This window comes from Dermacentor silvarum, chromosome 2 (genome assembly GCF_013339745.2).
Source record: "Dermacentor silvarum isolate Dsil-2018 chromosome 2, BIME_Dsil_1.4, whole genome shotgun sequence".
Taxonomy (NCBI): Eukaryota; Metazoa; Arthropoda; class Arachnida; order Ixodida; family Ixodidae; genus Dermacentor; species Dermacentor silvarum.
The window spans coordinates 210,584,311-210,603,478 of NC_051155.1; the positions used below are offsets into that span (position 1 = coordinate 210,584,311).

General features: G+C 42.1%; 1 protein-coding gene across 7 annotated transcripts in view; it reads left to right on the top strand.

Annotated features, from left to right (window-relative positions):
- The window catches only part of LOC119442530 (HIRA-interacting protein 3), a 36,778-nt gene that overhangs the window by 4,729 nt on the left and 12,881 nt on the right, over positions 1 to 19,168 (top strand). Inside the window, exons 4-11 of one of the 7 annotated variants that reach the window (XM_049662219.1) lie at positions 4,321 to 4,751; positions 6,372 to 6,407; positions 6,777 to 6,812; positions 8,116 to 8,284; positions 8,918 to 9,019; positions 10,329 to 10,355; positions 12,378 to 12,486; positions 17,485 to 17,565. In XM_049662219.1, coding sequence (XP_049518176.1) covers positions 4,321 to 4,751; positions 6,372 to 6,407; positions 6,777 to 6,812; positions 8,116 to 8,284; positions 8,918 to 9,019; positions 10,329 to 10,355; positions 12,378 to 12,486; positions 17,485 to 17,542 — 968 coding nt within the window. In that variant the 3' untranslated portion in view covers positions 17,543 to 17,565. Of the gene's footprint in view, positions 1 to 4,320; positions 4,752 to 6,371; positions 6,408 to 6,776; positions 6,813 to 8,115; positions 8,285 to 8,917; positions 9,020 to 10,328; positions 10,356 to 12,377; positions 17,566 to 19,168 lie in introns of all 7 variants that reach the window. The other 6 variants (XM_049662220.1, XM_049662221.1, XM_037707440.2 and 3 more) reach the window with 6 other exon arrangements.

Consider the following 19,168-nt stretch of genomic DNA (forward strand, 5'->3'; position numbering starts at 1 on the left):
ACACCGCTTCTGTGTAGAGAAGCTTCGCTCTACTCCGTGCTTTGTATCTGGTCCTATTCTATTACTGACATTTGTTGTATTTTCCTATAAGTGCAGATATGTGTCTGGTAGAAGTGTTCATCATTAACGTATTGCTTGCATCCTTGGTAGGTAACCAACCTACCGCAGTAGCTTAATGGCTATGGTGTTGTGCTGCTGAGCTTGAGGCCATGGGTTCAATCCTGGCTGCAGTGACTATATTTCGATGGGGGCGAATGCAAAAATGTTTGTGTACTTAGATTTAGGTGCACGTCAAAGAACCCTTGTTTGTCAAAATAATCCAGAGTCCCCCGACCACGGCCTGCCTCATAATCAGATCGTGGTTTTGGCACGTAAAACCCCAGAATTTTATTCATTTTAGTAGGTGGCCAGACGTGTGTGAAAAATGGTATTTGCGTTCATGTTATTTTTCTTGTTGGCCAACAAATCACCATTGAGACAGTAAAGTTATTATATAAACTCCACTGGCGCCAGCTGTGGCAGATCGCCAATAAGAAATAGCTGACCACTTGCTTTTGGTGAGTGCACAGGCTCATCATGCGAGAAAGCTACTTAAAATATGGGTGGCATACTTTCAGATGTCCTGATCAGCTCCTCACGATGTCGCAGATTGATGTGACTGACGGATGTTATTAAATTCACTCTGCTGTATGTGGCTATTAGACCAGAAAAATATTTTGGTGGTCACCTCTGCTGTGCTTAGGTCTTCATGTTGCAACAGAGTTGCATCGGGACCATTGCTGAAGTTAAATGCAGATGGCTGTCCCAACAAGTACTGCTATCTCTTGAAGAACTTGTTCCATCTTGTGCACAATGTTACCTTAGTATGCTGCAATATGAACTGAGAAAGGTAATGTCAACGTCCACTTATCATTTATTTTTGGTTAGAATGTCATCTTTGTACCCCAAACAAATGATTAGGCCATTCCAGAAATTAAACATGCAGCACAATAGCCTGATCTAGCTTGTAGTCTTTAGTGTCCCTTCAAACAGCACAGCTTTTTCTTTTTCTTGGTGTTATATAAATATTGTTACTAATTGCGAGGTAGCGCATGATTCTTTTTAAATATACATCTGACCTTTATTGGCAAGAATTTCTTCTGCTAACTGGCATTATTATTTTTTGTTTTTTTAGCCAGACATGCAGTCTGATGTCGCACTACACTGAATGGTGCATTTGCAATGAATTTGGCACCTGTGGCTATAAGTTAGGCGTAGTTTAGATGTCTTATGTACACTCGTAAGCAAAAGTATACAGATCACAGGCTCTCCAAAGAAACTGAATTTATTCATAATTCAAATGTGCAAACTGAAATTGATGAGTGTGCTTGTAAGTTTACAATGCCAAGCGTGAACTGCAGTCCTCAATTTAAAGTTACATTCATAGGCGGAGAAGAAAATCGGCTTTATCGCAGAATACCTGGTCTATGTACTTTTCTCAGGGGAGACCATCCGGTGGACTTTTTGTAGATTTAGGCTGTTCACTATGGTGGCATTTCAAAGCAGGAATGTGTCACTGCAATTCCGCAAGCTTTGGAGAAGCAGCTTTATGGCGATAGTCTTCTTTTGGTAGTCAATGATTCTATCTTTTTACAAGCCAGAAAAACCATCATCATTTACGTCATCATGGCAGAAGTCACCAGAAGTTAAATCCCTATTTGTGGGCATGTGACAAGAGAGTCGCCGTGCCATCGCCATCATTGGGCCAGCCATCACTGTTTTAAATGGCACTCAGGGACTTTCCTTAGAGAGGCTCTCTGCAATGTTTTTCATCTGCCGGCAAGTACTTCGGTAATGTCAGTGTCAAACTTGAATAACGTAGATGCGCAAGGTGAGATGCCGCCACTCTCTTCATTGCTCTATTCCAGCAGTTTTTCTAGAAATCCCATAGGCCACTATGGTTTTGTTCCAGTGGCAACCGCAAGTCGAAATGACTGTGTTCCTGAGACAACCACCTGCAGCGCTGCGCAGGAGGTGTTTTCTGGAGTGGCTTATTGTGAAGTGACTGTCAGTGTAGCATCCTTTGAATATACAAACAATCAGACTTTTTATTTCTATGTTTCCGGTCGTTTGTGTTGTGTGCAGAGGCTGCTTGGTTAAAAGAAGCCTAACTTTCAGGCACGTCACTAAATGACGTGAACAAAGACATCAGTTCTTGCAGTTATGGAATGTAGATGCTGTGCTGCTTGGTGGTATAGAAGCAGAGATGAGAAAACTTCAGAGCAACACAGTGGGGGAACAAACAGTTTTTCTCTCCTTGCTCTGTTCTTCTTGTTTTCATTCTTTTTCTTTCATTCTTTATTATTGAAATTTCTTAATTAGCTTTAAAGAAGACAAAGGGTTCACAGTAAGATGAAAACTTGAAGTGATCATCAGTGGGAAGACAAGGGAAGCCTTGTTTGCCCACTTAGCAACCGTTTCATTTAGGAGACTTGTCTTCAGCCCTATCAAAGACAGGTATCGTTAAAACTTTGGCTTTAGCTTTCTTTGTTTGCCTGCTGTTGATCGCCTTATTAGGTTTAGTTGCTACTGGCTGGACACATTGCACTCATTTGCGAGTTAGTTTTTATTTTTGTGTTGACTATATGGGATTTGATGTTGCACACAATTTCCTACTTAAAATTGTGAGAATGAACTCTGGCGCTTCTGTCATTCAGCTAGGAAATGACTGGTGGTACACAAATTTGTCCTATCTTCATGCTTGTAGCTTCAGGTGTACTGGTGGCTTTGTGTACTATGCTCTATGTGCCTTTATTGTGCTAAATTTTAAAGCAGTCCTATTTTTTTAAACGCAGAAGGCTATGAGAGTCCTGTGCAGATCAAATTAAACTTTGGGGTTTTATGTACCAAAACCACGATATGATTCTGAGACACCCTGTAGTGGGTGGACTCCGGATTAATTTTGACTACCTGGTGTTGTTTAACCTACACCCAGTGCATGGTACCCTGGCGTTTTTGCATTTCGCCCTCATTGAAATGCGACCGATGCAGCCGGGATTTGATCCCACGACCTCTTGCTTAGCAGTGCAACGCCAAGGCCGCTAAGCAACCGCCATTGGTGATTATGTGCAAATATGTTGTTAATGGAAATTGTGGCATTTATAATGCAATATTTTGTTGAAAATGATCATTTCAAGAAGTTACAAGGCTGTTGGAAGCCAAAAGAATGAAATTTAGGCCTAAAAATGTGCTAACCAGCATTTCCATGTTGGCTGAAGCACCATAATTGCAGCTCCCATGGATGCTAGCGCCTGAGTTCCCTTTAGTAGCTTTTGTTTGAAACTCTATGTTTAGTGGCACTGTATTGTTAAAGTGCAAGTGTTTGCGTTCCAGTTAAGGCGCCCTCATGGTGCACCATTTTTCCAGGAAACTGGTCATTTACAGCACTTCTTTTTTCAGCAAGTCGACTGAAGAAGGAAAATTACTAATGCTTGCATGCCTTCATGGCAGTGCAACAAATCATACTGAAAGGGACTTGTGATCACATTTGTTGTAGATGCAATGTGGTAGCATTTGTCTTTTTGCTGGAATGCTGGCTCTTGGTTTTACAACCTGAACAATTATACACAGTGTATTGTCATTGCCAAGATGTTGCTGGTCATATTGTTTTTGGTGCTGGACATATTGTTTTTGGTGTTTTTGGTCTGCTGTGCCTCAAGTTTCGCTGCATGGGGGAATGATTTATGCAAAGAAAAATTCTTTTGACGAATCCTTTGTGCACTGTACCGCACTACAAAGTGATACACCTACATCTAGTTTCAGGTGAATCCCTTGCAGATTAGAAAACTTATACAAAGGATTTCAATAACTGCGGCCTTATGAGCCCATAGGAAAAGGCTGGTTTGAGGTTCGACGTAATAATGTCCTCAGTAAAAATTCAAACATTTACATTTATGGCAAAACGAGATAGTGATTGTGAGCAGTAATAATGCCAGTAGCATGAATCTGCCCATGTCAGTGGTTAGCTACTGCTTTAGAGCAAAGTGGTAGCAGTACTGTTGTGATCATACTAGTCACTAGCACTGGCTCTTGAGCAAGATAATCCCACCAGCACATCCTTCAGTCCTATTCTGCACAATACCATAATAAATTGTTTGATTAGCTCTGCTTCTCCATTTTCGTTCATTTGTATAGTTTTCATATTAGTTGAGTTTAAAAGCAAGGATACGTAATATGACTGTCACTTTGAAGAGTGCCTGTTACTGTTTAACTTACTGTTCATTTTGCAAATCGAAAAACAAAAATATACATTCTGTTAAATCATATTCTTTGTGTTTTCAGGATCTAAGACCCCAACTCAAGAGAGCAACGGCAAGGAACACAAAAGCATGGACGACATGCCTTTGTTCACGCTGAAGCTGACAAAAACCAAGACAGGTGGCTGGATCATGGTCAAGCCCAAGAGCGAAGAGTCAGATGCTGGAGATGAGACGACTCCCCAAAAGCCTAACATAGTGCGTCGGAAACGTGTCCCAGCACCACGAAAAACCAAGGGAAAGATCCCAGAAATTGCTCGTGGTATCTTTGACTCAAGTGATGATGAGCCACTGTCAGAACTGCGCAACAAGCAACCAAAAAAGAAGCCAGTCCCTGTGCAGCTGGATAAAATCGAAAATCCCAGCATCTCGGACCTGGAGCAGAAACTTACTCGGGTACACAAGCGACGGAAGAAACCAGCCGATGGCTTTCCACCTCCAAGCAAAAAGCGTAAGGTGAGGAAGTGAGTTCTGTGAGACACAGCTCCATGTGAAGGGAGACCTGAACCACAGCTTAGTAATGAATAACTTGTTACAATGTAGTATACTTGCAAGGTGCCCTTCAATGAACATTCCCGCAAGACTTTCAGCAAAATAAGTAATAGTGGTGTTAGAAGCTTTTAAAACAACCAAATCTCGCAGCACATGACAGCCTTGCTCGCTTTGCAGTGCATATCATTGCAGGGTTGAAAGCTCTTGGCAACAAAGGAAGCAACAGCGCAGTTAGTAGGCAAACATGCACATGGTATGCTTATTTCTCTCTGTGTATAACGCCAACTAGCTGATACACATACAAAGAATAGTTCCTCAATGAAAAGCGCTGAAGAGTAGTGGATGTTTGGCTCACACTGCACATATAATGAGCGAATATTTGCCCAAGCCGATGCAGCACTTTGAAGCTGAACACTAAGCCTTTTGTGGAATAGTCGCACAAAGCACACCAACAAGAGCACAGTCAGACCATGCACGCCACCTTCCTGAATCAAATGAAATCAAAGTCTAATGAGGTTTAACATTTGCGTCAAAGCAACGCATGAGCTGCGAGAAGTATTGTAGTGGAGGGTTCCTGGTTAATATCGACCACCTGGGGGTCTTTAATATGCTCCTAAATCTAACACCACATACTTGGTGTTTATATAAAACCAAGTACATAAGTGGTTTTTGCATTCCACCCTCATTGGAATGTGGCCGCCAGAGCAAGGATTAGAGCCCACAATCTCAGGCTCAGCAGCAGATTGCCATAGCCATTGAACCACAACTGTGGGTGCACCGATGTCACGAAGCCAAAGAAAGAAACAAGAAACTTCCTCTTGCACCTGAGCTATCCATACCATTGGGTAGCCCTAGCACAGAAACACTCATGCAATCTCTTGTCACCGCTGCATAACTACAACATCGTCGCATGTGGGGAGGCTGAAAGCTAGGTGACATGAGAGTTATAGTACAGAAAAGACAGGTCAAATGGCACAAGAAGGTCGAGTGTCTCCACATCCTCCTACCGTAAAGAACAGTACATATGCCTGCAAAAACATGCTGCAGAAGTCCTGATTTAAACATGTGGTCCACAACCTAAGGGCAGTACATGCAACAGTGGTTGCACTGCGAAAGTGTCCATGCATACACAGAGTAATTGAAGCAATGTGCTAAGTGCTATTCTCATTAACTAAAAAATGTTCCGTCCTGTTTAGGGAGTTTAAGAGATGCATTTGTATGCACTGATTGGCCAACGTGTGAGCCATATATGTCGTCACTGCTTCACCAATGAAGATGAGAAAAGATAACCATAGGTATCTATAGCAAGCATGTATAGATCATGTCGGTAAAATGTAACCAAATTTTTTGCTGCTGTAACAATTAGCTTCCTCAGTGTAGTCACTTTTTGCTGAATAACATTTAGAAATGTAGCAAAATTTGCCTCCAAACATTAGGTAGCTAGAACATGCCCTAAATTCAAACTCATGTAGGTGATGAGGTAAGAGAAGTTTATCGGTGCTCTTAAATTTGATCTTGAATGTATGTAATGTAATTCGATTTTTTTTAATGCAATTTCGATGCCTTCTATCTACATACACACAGTGCACAAGACGGGAGGCAACAGGCTGTTCTAAAAAGGTAATGACTCTCAGAGCCTGTCTTCATGTCACACTGTCATCATAGGAAAGTGCCTGAAATTCGAAGCTGTAGATAGCAAAGATTTTTCATCTTTCATATTCATCAAATTTCATCACTTATGTACATTGGCAAACTCAATTGCATTAGTCAGGAAGCATTGAGGGAGCAGCAGGTAGCAGTGGAGGGAAGAAATGTCATTTGCAAAAGGCAGTTGAAATGACCAGCCTCTAGCAGCATCATTGAATAGTATGTAGAAGAAATCTATAGAAAAGTAATGCATCACATCATTCTTTAAGCAACTCACGTTCATGCAAACCCACGTGATATGCTATATATGTGTGTTGCATTAATTCAGTCCATTTCTTATAGGGACACGAAAGAGCTACACTGAATCAGTTTAGACAGGTAAACGCATTCTTTAAAGATTTCATATGCATATATTTAGTGATAAAATGCCAAATAGGCTCTACACCATAGTAAACTGTGATAAAATTATTGAATTCGATGCAAATAACAGCCATGGAAGAACAAGTCACGTGCATGATGTCCACAGAATGGTTACACAGGCTGCCATGTTGCTTAGTGATCTGTTGTGATCGCTAAGTGCTCATCTGTAACGATCTTGTCTCTAGGAGCACTCTACACACAGCTTGTTCTCGAATGAGTATTGTCCACATCTGATTCAGCTGCTGAACATTTCACAGACGGATGCAATCACGGTTGTACTCGGATTATTTTTTCTGAAGGGGTCATGACAAGGGTTAAACCCATGGGAGCCATCTTACAAAGTTGTGCTTATACTTATGCATGGATTAGTGGCAACACTGTAAGATAACTGTTATGCTTATAATTGCCAAGTATAAAATATAAAAATGTATTCCCAGAGATTTATAAAAATGTTTTGAGAGGCAGAAATATAAGCAAAGCAAACGATTTGAAATAGGGGTTCTAACCCCTAAGCCCTCACCCGTTCATAACCCTGCATGCAACAGTGCATAATCATGCCAGCTGCTTTATGTGCTCTCGTCAGTTTGTCTCTCTGGTCTCTGTAACTGATAAGGGCCCGCTTCATGCTCAGGTCATCTGTAAATGTCATGTAGAGGCCATAATCATGTTTAATCTCAAAATTGAGGCTGACAATATGTTATAGCAGGAAATGTTGCCAGCAGTACACGCAAATGTTACTCGGAAACATGCAAAGTAGTTCTTTGCATGCCTTCTGAGCCATGCCAGAAACTTAAAGGTCACCCTTTGTGTATAGTAAGTGGGTTTTCACATGCCATTCACATCACCCATTACATGTAATAGCGTGAATTTGATTTATTGAGAATTAGTTACAAAAAGTGTGCTGCCAAGTGATCGTGTGTCCAAACTTGGCACAATAGACATAGCCAAAACTTCTTTTTAAGCCTCATAAAGAAATGCTAATGTCACTCTTTTTTGTTTACCTAGTGGTAAGCGTTAGCTCTGTTCACACTGTAACTACAGTTGAAGCAAAAAAAAAAAGGAAGTCAATTTTAATTATTCTTTGGGGCAGCAGAGAATGTCGCTCGCCATTAGGTCTGTAGCTCATAGCTGCAAGAGAGCTGAGAACTAATTAAGTACACCAGTACCTTCTCTCCTGCTCATTTATCAATATCGAGCTTTTCACATTTGCTCTGTAAGCACACCAGTTATGCTCTCTTCTGCTTTTTCATATTTGCCACAGCCTGCAGCAAAACCAGCATCAACAGAGAATCCGGCTGTAGCGAAACTCAAGCGTTGCATTAGTACTGCGGGGCTGAGAGTTCGCTATGTACAGTTGCTGGAGGAAACTGATACTGTGGAGCAGAAAGTGGCGAAGCTCATGAAAGTTCTTAGGGATGCTGGGCTTCAAGGTAAGTTTATTATTCTTTATGCATGTGATAACAGCACCTCATAACAGCCATTATTACCTTATAAGCACCATTGTTGCAGCTAGAAAGTTTGTGTGACTGGCCGTAATGTCTTTATCACTGTTTGCTATGACTGAACTATGTTCACTATACATTCACAAATCTTTCAAATTAGTGCATCAAACATTCTTGAGATAGGCATAAGTCGTGACAAGTGGAGCAAACATTACTGGTGCCTTGAAGTACAACTTAATGAGATTCTACTGCAGTTGGGTACTATGTAAACTGAACTAGAAACTTTTTCCTGTTTTCACTTTTTGTCAAACACTTTCATCAAAATGATAATTTTGAGAACACAATCATGTGGCATCTCAAAAAGCACATCTTTCGAAGAACTGATTACCATTGAATGCATGGGAAATCACTGCCATGTGAAGCTGTGAAGTAATGTTTCATATGAGGATAGGCTTTCTGTCATCAACAGTATAGACACCATCATTGTCAGAAGTGGCAGGCAATGTAGTGTTGCAAGTGTTTGCTGTGGGCACAGTCGTGACACTAGTATCACTTTTTCACTTTTTACGCTATGTATGTACACATGATGCTCAAATGATGGTTACTGTTATTTCATTTAAGGCAATGCAACATTGAAGAACTGCAGAGAGCTGAGGCAAAAGCGTGAAGAAGAGAATGAAATTCGGAGTCTCGACAAAAGCAACATTGTTGAAAACTCCCAAGGTATCAAAGTATCTTTGCTTTAAATTACTCATAGATGATATGATATGTCATAATAACAATTTTGGTCACTTGCAGCTCATTCGTAATGTGTGTACACTTCCGCATTCTAAGGCGTTATGTTGCAACCCAGAAGTGCTGTTTTCCTGGCAGGTTCATGTAAAAGAACTTCTGTCAAAAACTGATGGAAGATATTCAGTAAAGCTAAAAATAACACCCGCCGTGGTTGCTTAGTGGCTATCATGTTGGGCTGCTAAGCACGAGGTCGTGGGATCAAATCCTGGCTACGGCAGCCGCATTTTGATGGGGGCGAAATGTGAAAACACCTGTGTACATAGATTTAGGAGCACGTTAAAGAACCCCAGGTGGTCCAAACTATTCCGGAGTCCCCCACTACATGTGCCTGATAATCAGATCGTGGTTCTGGCGCGTAAAACCCCATAATTTAATTTTTTTTAACATTCGTGGAGGGTTTACACAATTTTTGTGTGGGAACGCGCTGCTGACAAAAAAAAAAAAGCGTATCCCTCACAATTTGTAACACAAAGCTACGAGAGGGTTTCTCAGAAAGAAAGCTTCATGTTTGAAGAAAAATAGATCTGGTCTGCAGATGGAACTCAGGAACGACGCCTTTCCAGGAGGTTAGCAGATCATGGTGCAAGGCTGAATTAAGCTTTGTGCTACAGTCAGCTAGATGACAGTTTTCTCTTTCATGAATCTTTATCCACCTGATGGACTTTTGCAGAGCTGATTTGCCGTAGCTAATTGTCATTGTTAAAAACGAAGTTCCGCACTACATTCTAAAGTACTGTTCAACATGACAAGCTTTGTAGGCTTGTGGAAAGAAAGGAAACAAGAAAGAAATCTGCGACTTTGAACAGTTACTTCATCTGTGCCGCACTTTTTGAAAGACCTGAGCTGGGAAAAGGAGGGTTGGTTTTCAGTTACAATTTTCTCTGATAGTGACTGATATTTAGCTGCTGAGACAAGGCAGAGAAAATTCATGTTTATTGTTTGCATTTAGGGCTGCTTTTAACGTTCTTTATGCACAGAAATTTTTTTTCTGTGAGAAGAATAAGGCATCGTAAAGAAAAATAAATGTTAAGAAAGGCCAAGAAAACACCATTGAATGAAGAGAGTTAACATTACTTGAGAGGCACTAAGGCGATACTAGTTGTTCAGCTCATGTAACTGCCTATGGTTAGCTCTCTATGAAACATGGCAAAACAAAAACAGTTTTCGCTTTTTCAAGTAGCGAGCAACGGTAACTTCTGCGTGCTCATGCTGTTCTTGGTGACGGTTCTTTTTTCAGCATCTTCCACATCACCTCAACAATCAGGTGCGTGACAGCCTCCATAGCTGTTTTTAAGCTAGGAATGAAATAAATAGAGAATGTTCTTATTAGAGGCGTCAGGGCAAAGCTACAGAGATGACTGCAACCTTGAATTAAGAGCACAGACCTGCTAACCTTGACATTTGAGAAATACTAGTCGAAGCCAAAAAATCGAAAAATTGATGAAAGGTACTAAATGTTGTCTTATTACACAAGATGTTGACTGTTTTAATTATTAAGACTTTGCTCTGTAGGAACACTTTGAACAGGCATTCTGCGCTATAGTTGCAGCTAGAATGAGCTGCACCACACACAAGCAGAAATATTCGTGAAGTATATTCACAAATATTCACAAACAATGGCTGAAGCTTCAGTTGCCTTTATACGTTGCTTTTATGGAGCAGGTGGCCATGCTGCAAATACATTCAAGTAATCATGCGAGTTCAATAAATGATGCCCTGAAAAATTAGTCGGCTGCTGTGTGCATATTTTTTTAAAATCAGTTCTCTCTAAACTTGACACGAAATAAATATTGTAAAACTGTAACCAAGCTCTAAATATCGTAAAATTGTAAACAAGCTGTAAAAAATTTGGAGGACGCTTAAGATTCACCTTTAAAAGTGGAACGTGATAGCATTCAAAGATCCCTGGCTGCTTATCAGGCTTCTTGGCAACTGCAGCTTTTTTGTCCAACTTCGCCTCCACACGCTGCTGCTGAGGAGGCGAGTGCTTCTAGATGGTGTTTTTGCGAGGAAGAAACCGCGGTGCGCCGCTGTATGAATTGAAGAAATGCTGGAAAAAGGGTTTATGTTTGAGTTTCGGCATAAGAGAATTGTTTTCTCGTATATTCAAATTACAATCCGACATTATCATGTCTGTAGGTTGTGGTTAAGTCGTACTTTACAATTTTTCTGACGGATTTTACTTTAAAAATTTCATTTTGTTCACCAACGCCTTGCGCCATGCGGAGGGCCTGCGCGGTCGGGGTGGTTCGGAACGATTATTTCCGCCAACGACGCCGACACCGTATTTTCTGCGACACAGAGCCCTTAACGCTATCACGTTAAAATCGGGTATTTGACTATTCAAACCATAAGTGTTGGCAGGTATGGGAGTAGTGAGGTTGAAAAATAGTCTATGGTAACGAAAGGAAGCTACCGTGAAGTAAGAGAGAAAACATTCTATAGTGGCAGTTATCTGTGAGAACAATCATTTCCAATTTACATAGTTGCTGCTTTGTGCAGTATGAGAGCTCAAGTTAAAATTTGTTGGACTGTTAAATGTTTGGACTGTCTTTCTCAAAACTGAAATGTGTGATTGCAAAGTAATTTCAGGGCTTCTTCAAGGCGTTCGTATTTCACACCTACAAGTCACGTGTGGTGGTAGGATGTAGGTTGCCAATGGTATTAAAGTGTCTTGTCTTTTGTCACCTCTGTCTGGCTACAGATTGTTCAGAAAAAGCATCTGAAGCATGTGTTTACACGACACAAAACACATTCCTTCTAGCACAGTACTGGTGTGCATACTGGTACTAGTACTTGGTATACCTAGTGTCATATGTAGCATGGTACTACTGTGCATACTGTGCATACTGGTACTAGCATACTTATATAACTAGTGGTATTGTATATCACTATAACGGTATACCTATGCTGGTAGACCTAGTGTCATGTGAGATACATGGTAATTAACTGCCATGTGCTATCAAGTTAAGCACAGCATACTAACCCTAAAAAAAAGTGCAGTGACTCTTCATTTAATAAATCAGTCATGAAGAGGACTGAAGTTTGTCAAGCCACACAAATTACTTGGTGTATTACTTAAGCTAAGCAGAAACCAATATGAGTATCTATAGTATATTACAGCATATGGCAAGTCATTATCAAAGTAAAATGAATGTGAGTGAGTCTTCCATGTACAATCGGCACTTTATTTACTCTGCCCGAGGTGTTGTCTTTGTCATCCTAAGTGAAACCTGCCCCCCCCACCTACGGCCACGCTCCAACCCCTCTCACATTTGCATCACAGATGGTGCAACGAAGCGAACGACTCGGAGTGCAGCCGTCTCCACAGTCCCAAGTGCCACACCCGAGGAACCCCAGGAGGTGGTCGACGAATCGCGCAAGGTCTTCTCAAGGTTAAAAGACATCATTGACAGCGAGGATAGCGAATGATAAGCCGAGAGGCCACTGTTCGCCTGCATGTACATAAGCTCTTCCACTGTGGGCCGCAGCTATCACAGTGGCTCTTCCCATTCCTGCGTCCTGTCAATCACTGTGGCTAGCAGTTAGCCCAAAGCGATGATCTTCACCATCTTTCGCCATGTCATGGATAGTGTAGCAACACGGATTCCATGCCAACTGTGCTGTACCTTTCCATGCCATGCTGTGTTAACGTAACTAAATGTTGCAGTGATGAGGAAGCGTGGTATAAATGACAGTTCTGGCTATACCCCTCGCTTGCACTCAAATTTCACACGGTGTACCATGATTTGGTGCAGTATTTGCCCATTTCGTTCTGAATAATTCGAAAGTATGCATCGTCTGCAACAATGCCAGACCAAAGTATGCGGATTTTCTTAGAGAATAGAAAGGTGATGCTGTCTCTCCTTAAAGGGAAGTGCGCACACTGTGGAAAGGACAGAATGCTGAACAATGTCATTTACCTTCCTGGCTATGAATTAGGCCAGTGTTTGTTTTGACACGAAAACTGGCATTTTGTTTGTCTGGCATCACCATGGGGGACTTATACGTCTGAATTATCTTAGACAAAAAACAACAAAGTACTTCGCCCAGATTACACAAAATGCACCACGAAATGCCACCGGCGTGTGAAATTTTAGGGCAAGCAAAGCTGTGTATTGTACTGAACTAGTGTCGACCGGTGAGGTTAGTAAATATGGTGACGTTCTTTGCTCAAAAAAGGACAGCAAATGTGTAGTGGGACATGAGACATGTGCTACTCTCTACTGAAAGCTCAAAGAACATACAATAATGTAGCATACGTGACAGGTAAACAATGAAGAATAGAACACGTGTTCAATAATATGGCATATTAAAGAACAAACACAGAAACAAAAATAAGTACCATATTTTCCTGAATCTAGCGCATGCCTTTCTTTGCGAGAAAATATGTCCTAAAATTGCCTGCACGTTACAATTGGATACGAAACCAAAACTGCATTCGCAGCGTTGGCAGCAGCCCACCACCAGAGCCGTCAGATGCAGTGTCATCGCCATCACAAAATGGCGACAGAGCATCTTTTTGAAAAGGTCGCTGTTGGTTCATTTTGTGCTCGACGAGAATCCTGAGCAGTATTCTCAGCCATCAGAGATACTGCTGTCACTTTCGTGAGATTTCACGTGACTCGGCACCAAATATGTCTGCGTAATCGGCCACCAGTGTTTCTGGCACTGTGCCAAACTCGTTATATGCGTACAATGCCAGGAACACTGTTGGCCGCATACTTAACAAGTTCGATGCAGGGTTTCGTGAAAATGATAGCTGTATCTAAAGTGATCGCTTGAGAATACCACCCCTGTGTGCTTGATATTTATGACCAATGACTCGCAAATGATGGCGACGATTCACTGCTTTCATTGTCTCGTTTTTTTTTTTTTTTTTATCGCGAATGTGGGGGCCATTTTTCATTGATGAATTGGCGGCATGTTACACGGATGTCACACAGCGCACTTTGATCGTGATCGGGCCTGATCGGGTTCCAATTTTTTGGTCGTGATTGGCTCATTTGTTTAAGCTACAGGAGGGAGCCAATTGTGGTTGAAAATTTTTATCAGGATCAGACTCGATCGCAGTCGAAAGTGGTCGTGTGACACCAGTATTACATTTAGGTGCACTTTTATTTTCTTTAAGCCTGCGAAAATTGGGTGCCCGATTAAATTTACCTGATTAAATTCACTCGATTTTAACGCGTCCCCGTGTATTAGAATCGGGTAAACACGGTGGCTGAAGCAATCCAATGACATAAAACAGTCAGGCTAGGGAAGTGAACAATGCTTACAGGTTCATGAGCTTTCTTTCCAACATTATAAATCGACACATGACTGATCCATGTGGTGTTCATTACTTTTTTTTTTTGAAGACTTTGCTGATTTTTCTAGGGTGCATGCCACATCCCACTTTGTTTCTATTCTTAAAGGTGTACGATGAGATATTAATGGCTTTTCTCTATCTATCTTTTTTATGAGTGACGTCATCATAGCTAGCCTTATTGTCGTGCAGCATCACCAGATTTTGTTCTGTGTCATGATGTCACCATAAAGTCCATGGCACCAGGTCTGACATCTCGAGACTAGCATTAGTACCAAATTACAATATCTTACGTTTCCTAACTTTTATACTTGCCAAGTGTTATCCTTTTAGGTGCAAGAAGAATGTCGTATATGTTTTACAATTTGAAAAGTATGTGTTAGCACTCCTTTAAGAATACTGGGGGCTTAGCCAGAAGGGCCATCTCTACCAGGCTCCCTTATCGAGTCATCATTCTACACATGCTGCTTGCCTACAGTGATGACTGACTCACTGGGTGGAACAGCTGTGAGAAGGTGGTCTTTATCCTCTCTTCCCTCATCGTTTGAGATGTGTGTACTTCCTCAAGATTTTTTTTAACTGTTTCACAATGTACTATAAGGCTGTATACATAGTGTACATGGGAGTTGCGATATCCCAGCCATTCGGGAGCATCACTCGGAGCATGTGTCGAAAGATTCTGGCTTGCCATGTGTGTGTTTCCATGTTTTGTCTGTTGTGAAAGAATCCGTGTTGCCCAAAGCAAGAAGGCCAGCATGCCTTCTTAGCGTACACAGAGCATAGGTTACAAGGTATGTGAGCGGTCAAGAGCTTTTGGCTACACGTCTACTCTGCTTTGCAGAAAAAGTGCAGGCTTCAGGCGACTAACCAAATGTGTTTGGTGGCGACTTGGTTCAGTGTCTCCTTTCTAGCAACCGTCGTATGCTATTGTTCACGAGCTTTTCACATAGAAAGGGGGCCCCAAGTGGTGTTCCTAAAGGCCAACTGCAACTAACTTTCACTTTGGCTAAATTGGTTATAAACAGATATTATATACTACAGTTAAACCTGCTTATAACGAACCTCCATATAACGAATTCCTGGATATAACGAAGTTTTTCTATTCCCCGCCGTTACTCCATAGAAGCACATGTATTTGAGACCTCTACGTAACGAAGTGGCAGCGGGAGACCCCCTCGATATAATGAATTTTCCCCTCCAACAACCGAGAGATTTTGCCCCAAATTTTGTCATTTTTGCGCGAGCAGCAACCGGAAGCACCTTCTCCGCTGCGACGGAATACGAAGTGAGCGCACGTGTGCGTGCATGCGTGTGCGAGGCGGGCCTGCATCCCTCGACCCGGCGATCTTGCCGCCGCGGGCGTGACCTTTCCCCCTCCCTTCATTCAAACTTGATCCTGCTGCTTGTTGCAGCTGGCCAAGCCCGCCAAGCCGACACTCTCTCCTTTTCCAGTTGATGTTGCCAATGCGCTGGTACACGCTGTGACACATCACACTCGATGAGTGCAGACACGCGCTGTCAAACGCTGGCAGCGTGTGGAAGTGCCGGCTGAGAAGTGAGCGAAGTGACCTTCATGCTGTTGTCTATCGCTTCAACGCAAACTGAGCGCCGAGAACACACAGCACGCACAAAGCTACGAGCCGCCGACGCACCTACACTGCTAGACTCTGCCCCAACATAGATCGCTTTCAAGATATGGCCCGCGCGCCGCCGCGCAGTACAGAGTTGATGCCAGAGTACAGTACAACGCCGCCCCACTATTCCTCCCCCCTTGCTCCCTCACTGGTGCCTCGAGCGCAACGGAAGAAGGCGCGCTTCCTCCCTGCTTTTCTTGTGCGCGCGAGATTTAGACGCGGTCGTCGACTCCCCTCGCACATACAGCATACGGCGCATGGCGACTGCGTTATCGCCCTTGGACTTTATAGGGAACATCTTTGAGCCAAAACCAATTTTAGGGCCACAATGCGTCATAGACACCATCTTTATATAACAGATATGGATCTCAAGGGCCATACTTTTGCTGGCGGAAACCGAAAATACGTCATAGTTCTCGTCCCCGGCACTTTGGGCGGCCAATGCCATCGCCAAGCCACCAAGCCAAGGGACATGAAAAGTCAAAATCGCCGCTCGGGCCGACGCCGGGTGGCAGTTCGCAACGTATGATGCGGGAACGGTCCCACAGTTGTGACGCAACAGCGGGGTTACCAATGCATTCAGTGCTATGGTAACTATGCCGGGACCGGCCGAAAACGACGTAACAGCCGGGGAAACGAAGCACCCGGGAACGTAACAGCAGGGTTCTGCTGTAACGCTATACGACGCTACGACGCCATCGTGACGCTCGCTCTTCGTTTCCGATGCCTCGCGCTTGTGCTAAACGACACGCGTCCACGCATCCGATACCTGGTGTGACATTCCAATGATGAGTGCTTCGACGAAAACGGAAAACGGGTGCGCGTTACAATTGAGGGCGCGTTAGAATCGAGTAATTACGGTAGCGTTTCTTTTTCAAATTTTCGTGCCGAACCTGCGTATAATGAAATCCTCTTTATAACGAAGTTTTTCGGGAATTTGTCAATTTCATTATATCCAGCTTTAACTGGGGTATTAAGGCAACCTTGGGAAAACTGCACAGCTTGTAATTGTCCAATTTTCTTATTAGCAGCCCTTAATTAGCACCTAAGCATACAATGCGGCCGCATGGTGGCTAGTGGATAAGATGGGAATCCCGGAACATCGTACCCGAGATATGCAGCGAGACCAGGCCCCACCTGATCTCAGAGGTCATGCCCAGGCACTGTGCTCTTTCTCGACATTCTAAGTTGCGCATCATTTCTTTTTAAGGCTTATTTCGTTGCAGTTGGCCTTTATTAAGGTTACTTGCAGGGTCTTGCAAGGATATGGTTGTGCTGCAAAGAAAATAAAAGGGGGCCTTCTACAGTAAGTGAAATACTGTTTTAACAACCCTGCTGTGTTAGGTAAGGTGCAAGTGTATTATGAAATTTTTAGCTTTTAAGTCTTGTTTTAATGAAATCTTTTAAATGAAAGTGCTTTTACCCTTGCTGTTCTGTTTCTTTCTGAACAGGATACAAAACTTGCACCAGAAATTGGTCAAAGTTGCATGTCATCAACTTTTGGAATAATGGATATTTAACTTGTGATTAAGGTTGGTGGCAATAAATATAACTTTTTTCTTTTTTTCATTTGATCCCAGAGATATAACATACACATGACACCTTCCACTACTTTATGAAAACTGCTTAGCACGATGGAAAAATGCGTTTTGCTTCTGAGCTTCCACTGTTGGTAGGCTTTTAAAGAAATCGCTGTTGTAAAGGAACTGTGGTACTCGTCAAAGAAAAGAGAAAGCAATGTTATTTCGGCTCGGCAAACAGGCCAAAATGTGAAAAATTTCTAGCATGCATGCCCAATGGTTTGCAAGGACCAATGGTGCTGTTCACAGCATAGTTTGTCAACCACGAAAGGCCCTTTAAAACATATTTGCATTTCACGTGCACACACTCAATCTTTCTTGCCTGCTGAATCATTGATATCCAGCTGAAGTGCTCAAAATTGCATATTTTTGCTGCAGCAGTTTTCGAGGGCGTCACATTTCTGGTGCTTTTATTCTTGTTAAAATATAGGAGCACTATAAATAATTATAAAGCTAGTAAGCTGTATTGAGTAACCACACTTGTGGAATTGCATAGGAGTCAATATTTGCAGATGAGCTAAAAAAAGCGCAACCAATACGAACTGCACAAATAAGGATATGCACAAGCGCTGACTCATAGCCATGCATTTATTGAGAAAAGCGTGTACAACTATATGTAGAACTGCGCACAAACACATATCAGGCTCTAACTCGGAACATATGATGGTGGGAAGCACACAGTGACTTGTGTTTTTATTTTGTCATCTTTAAAAAAAGATTGTATGCATAGCGCTGCTTTGCTCTTGCTCAAGTTCTCCAGCAAGATAGAATTAAGGTAGAATTATTCTGTCTATCTTGCAATAGCATACTTAAAACTCATTTTTTGCTTGGATTGTTTGAACATTTAGTTGCCACCAGGCCATTAAGCAGTTTTATATCTCCACAGCAGCCTGCTTCTCCGATGGGCAGATGTATGTACAGCATTTTGTTTTTTAACAAAACAGGGAAGCAAAATGTTATGTGCTTTATTGAATGAACCAGGCCAATAAATGTAGTCTACAAAATTCAATGAAACACAAATCACCTAAAAGTGTTTCAAAGTTGATAAAATATAGTATATACATGCCATACGTACCACAAAAGGAGGTTGGTGTGGCGGAAAAGACCGTAAGAACAAGAAACTGGTGGTGGCGTGCATGTGAAAAACTCGCACCACCTCCTCACGCCATCATGGATTTCGGAATTGTATGGTGGTGATTAGCTTATCATTTATCGAAAATGCTGACATATTGCATTCAAAAACAAACAAAAAGTCAACCAGCCAATTTTTGCAGACATATTGCACAGAAACTCACTGCGATAGCTCAGGGATAGCTATGGCATTTCACTGCTGAGCTGAAGGATGCTGGTTCAATCTTGGTCGTAGTGGCCGCATTTCAATGGCAAAATGCAAAAACGCTCGTGTACCATGCATTGGGTGTGTGTTAAAAAGCCCCAAATAGTCAAAATTAATCTAGCGTCGCCCGCTACGGTGTACATTCTTATCAGATCATAGTTTTGGCATGTAAAACTCCAGATGTTTATTTTTAATTTAAATATTGCACAAAAAGGACCA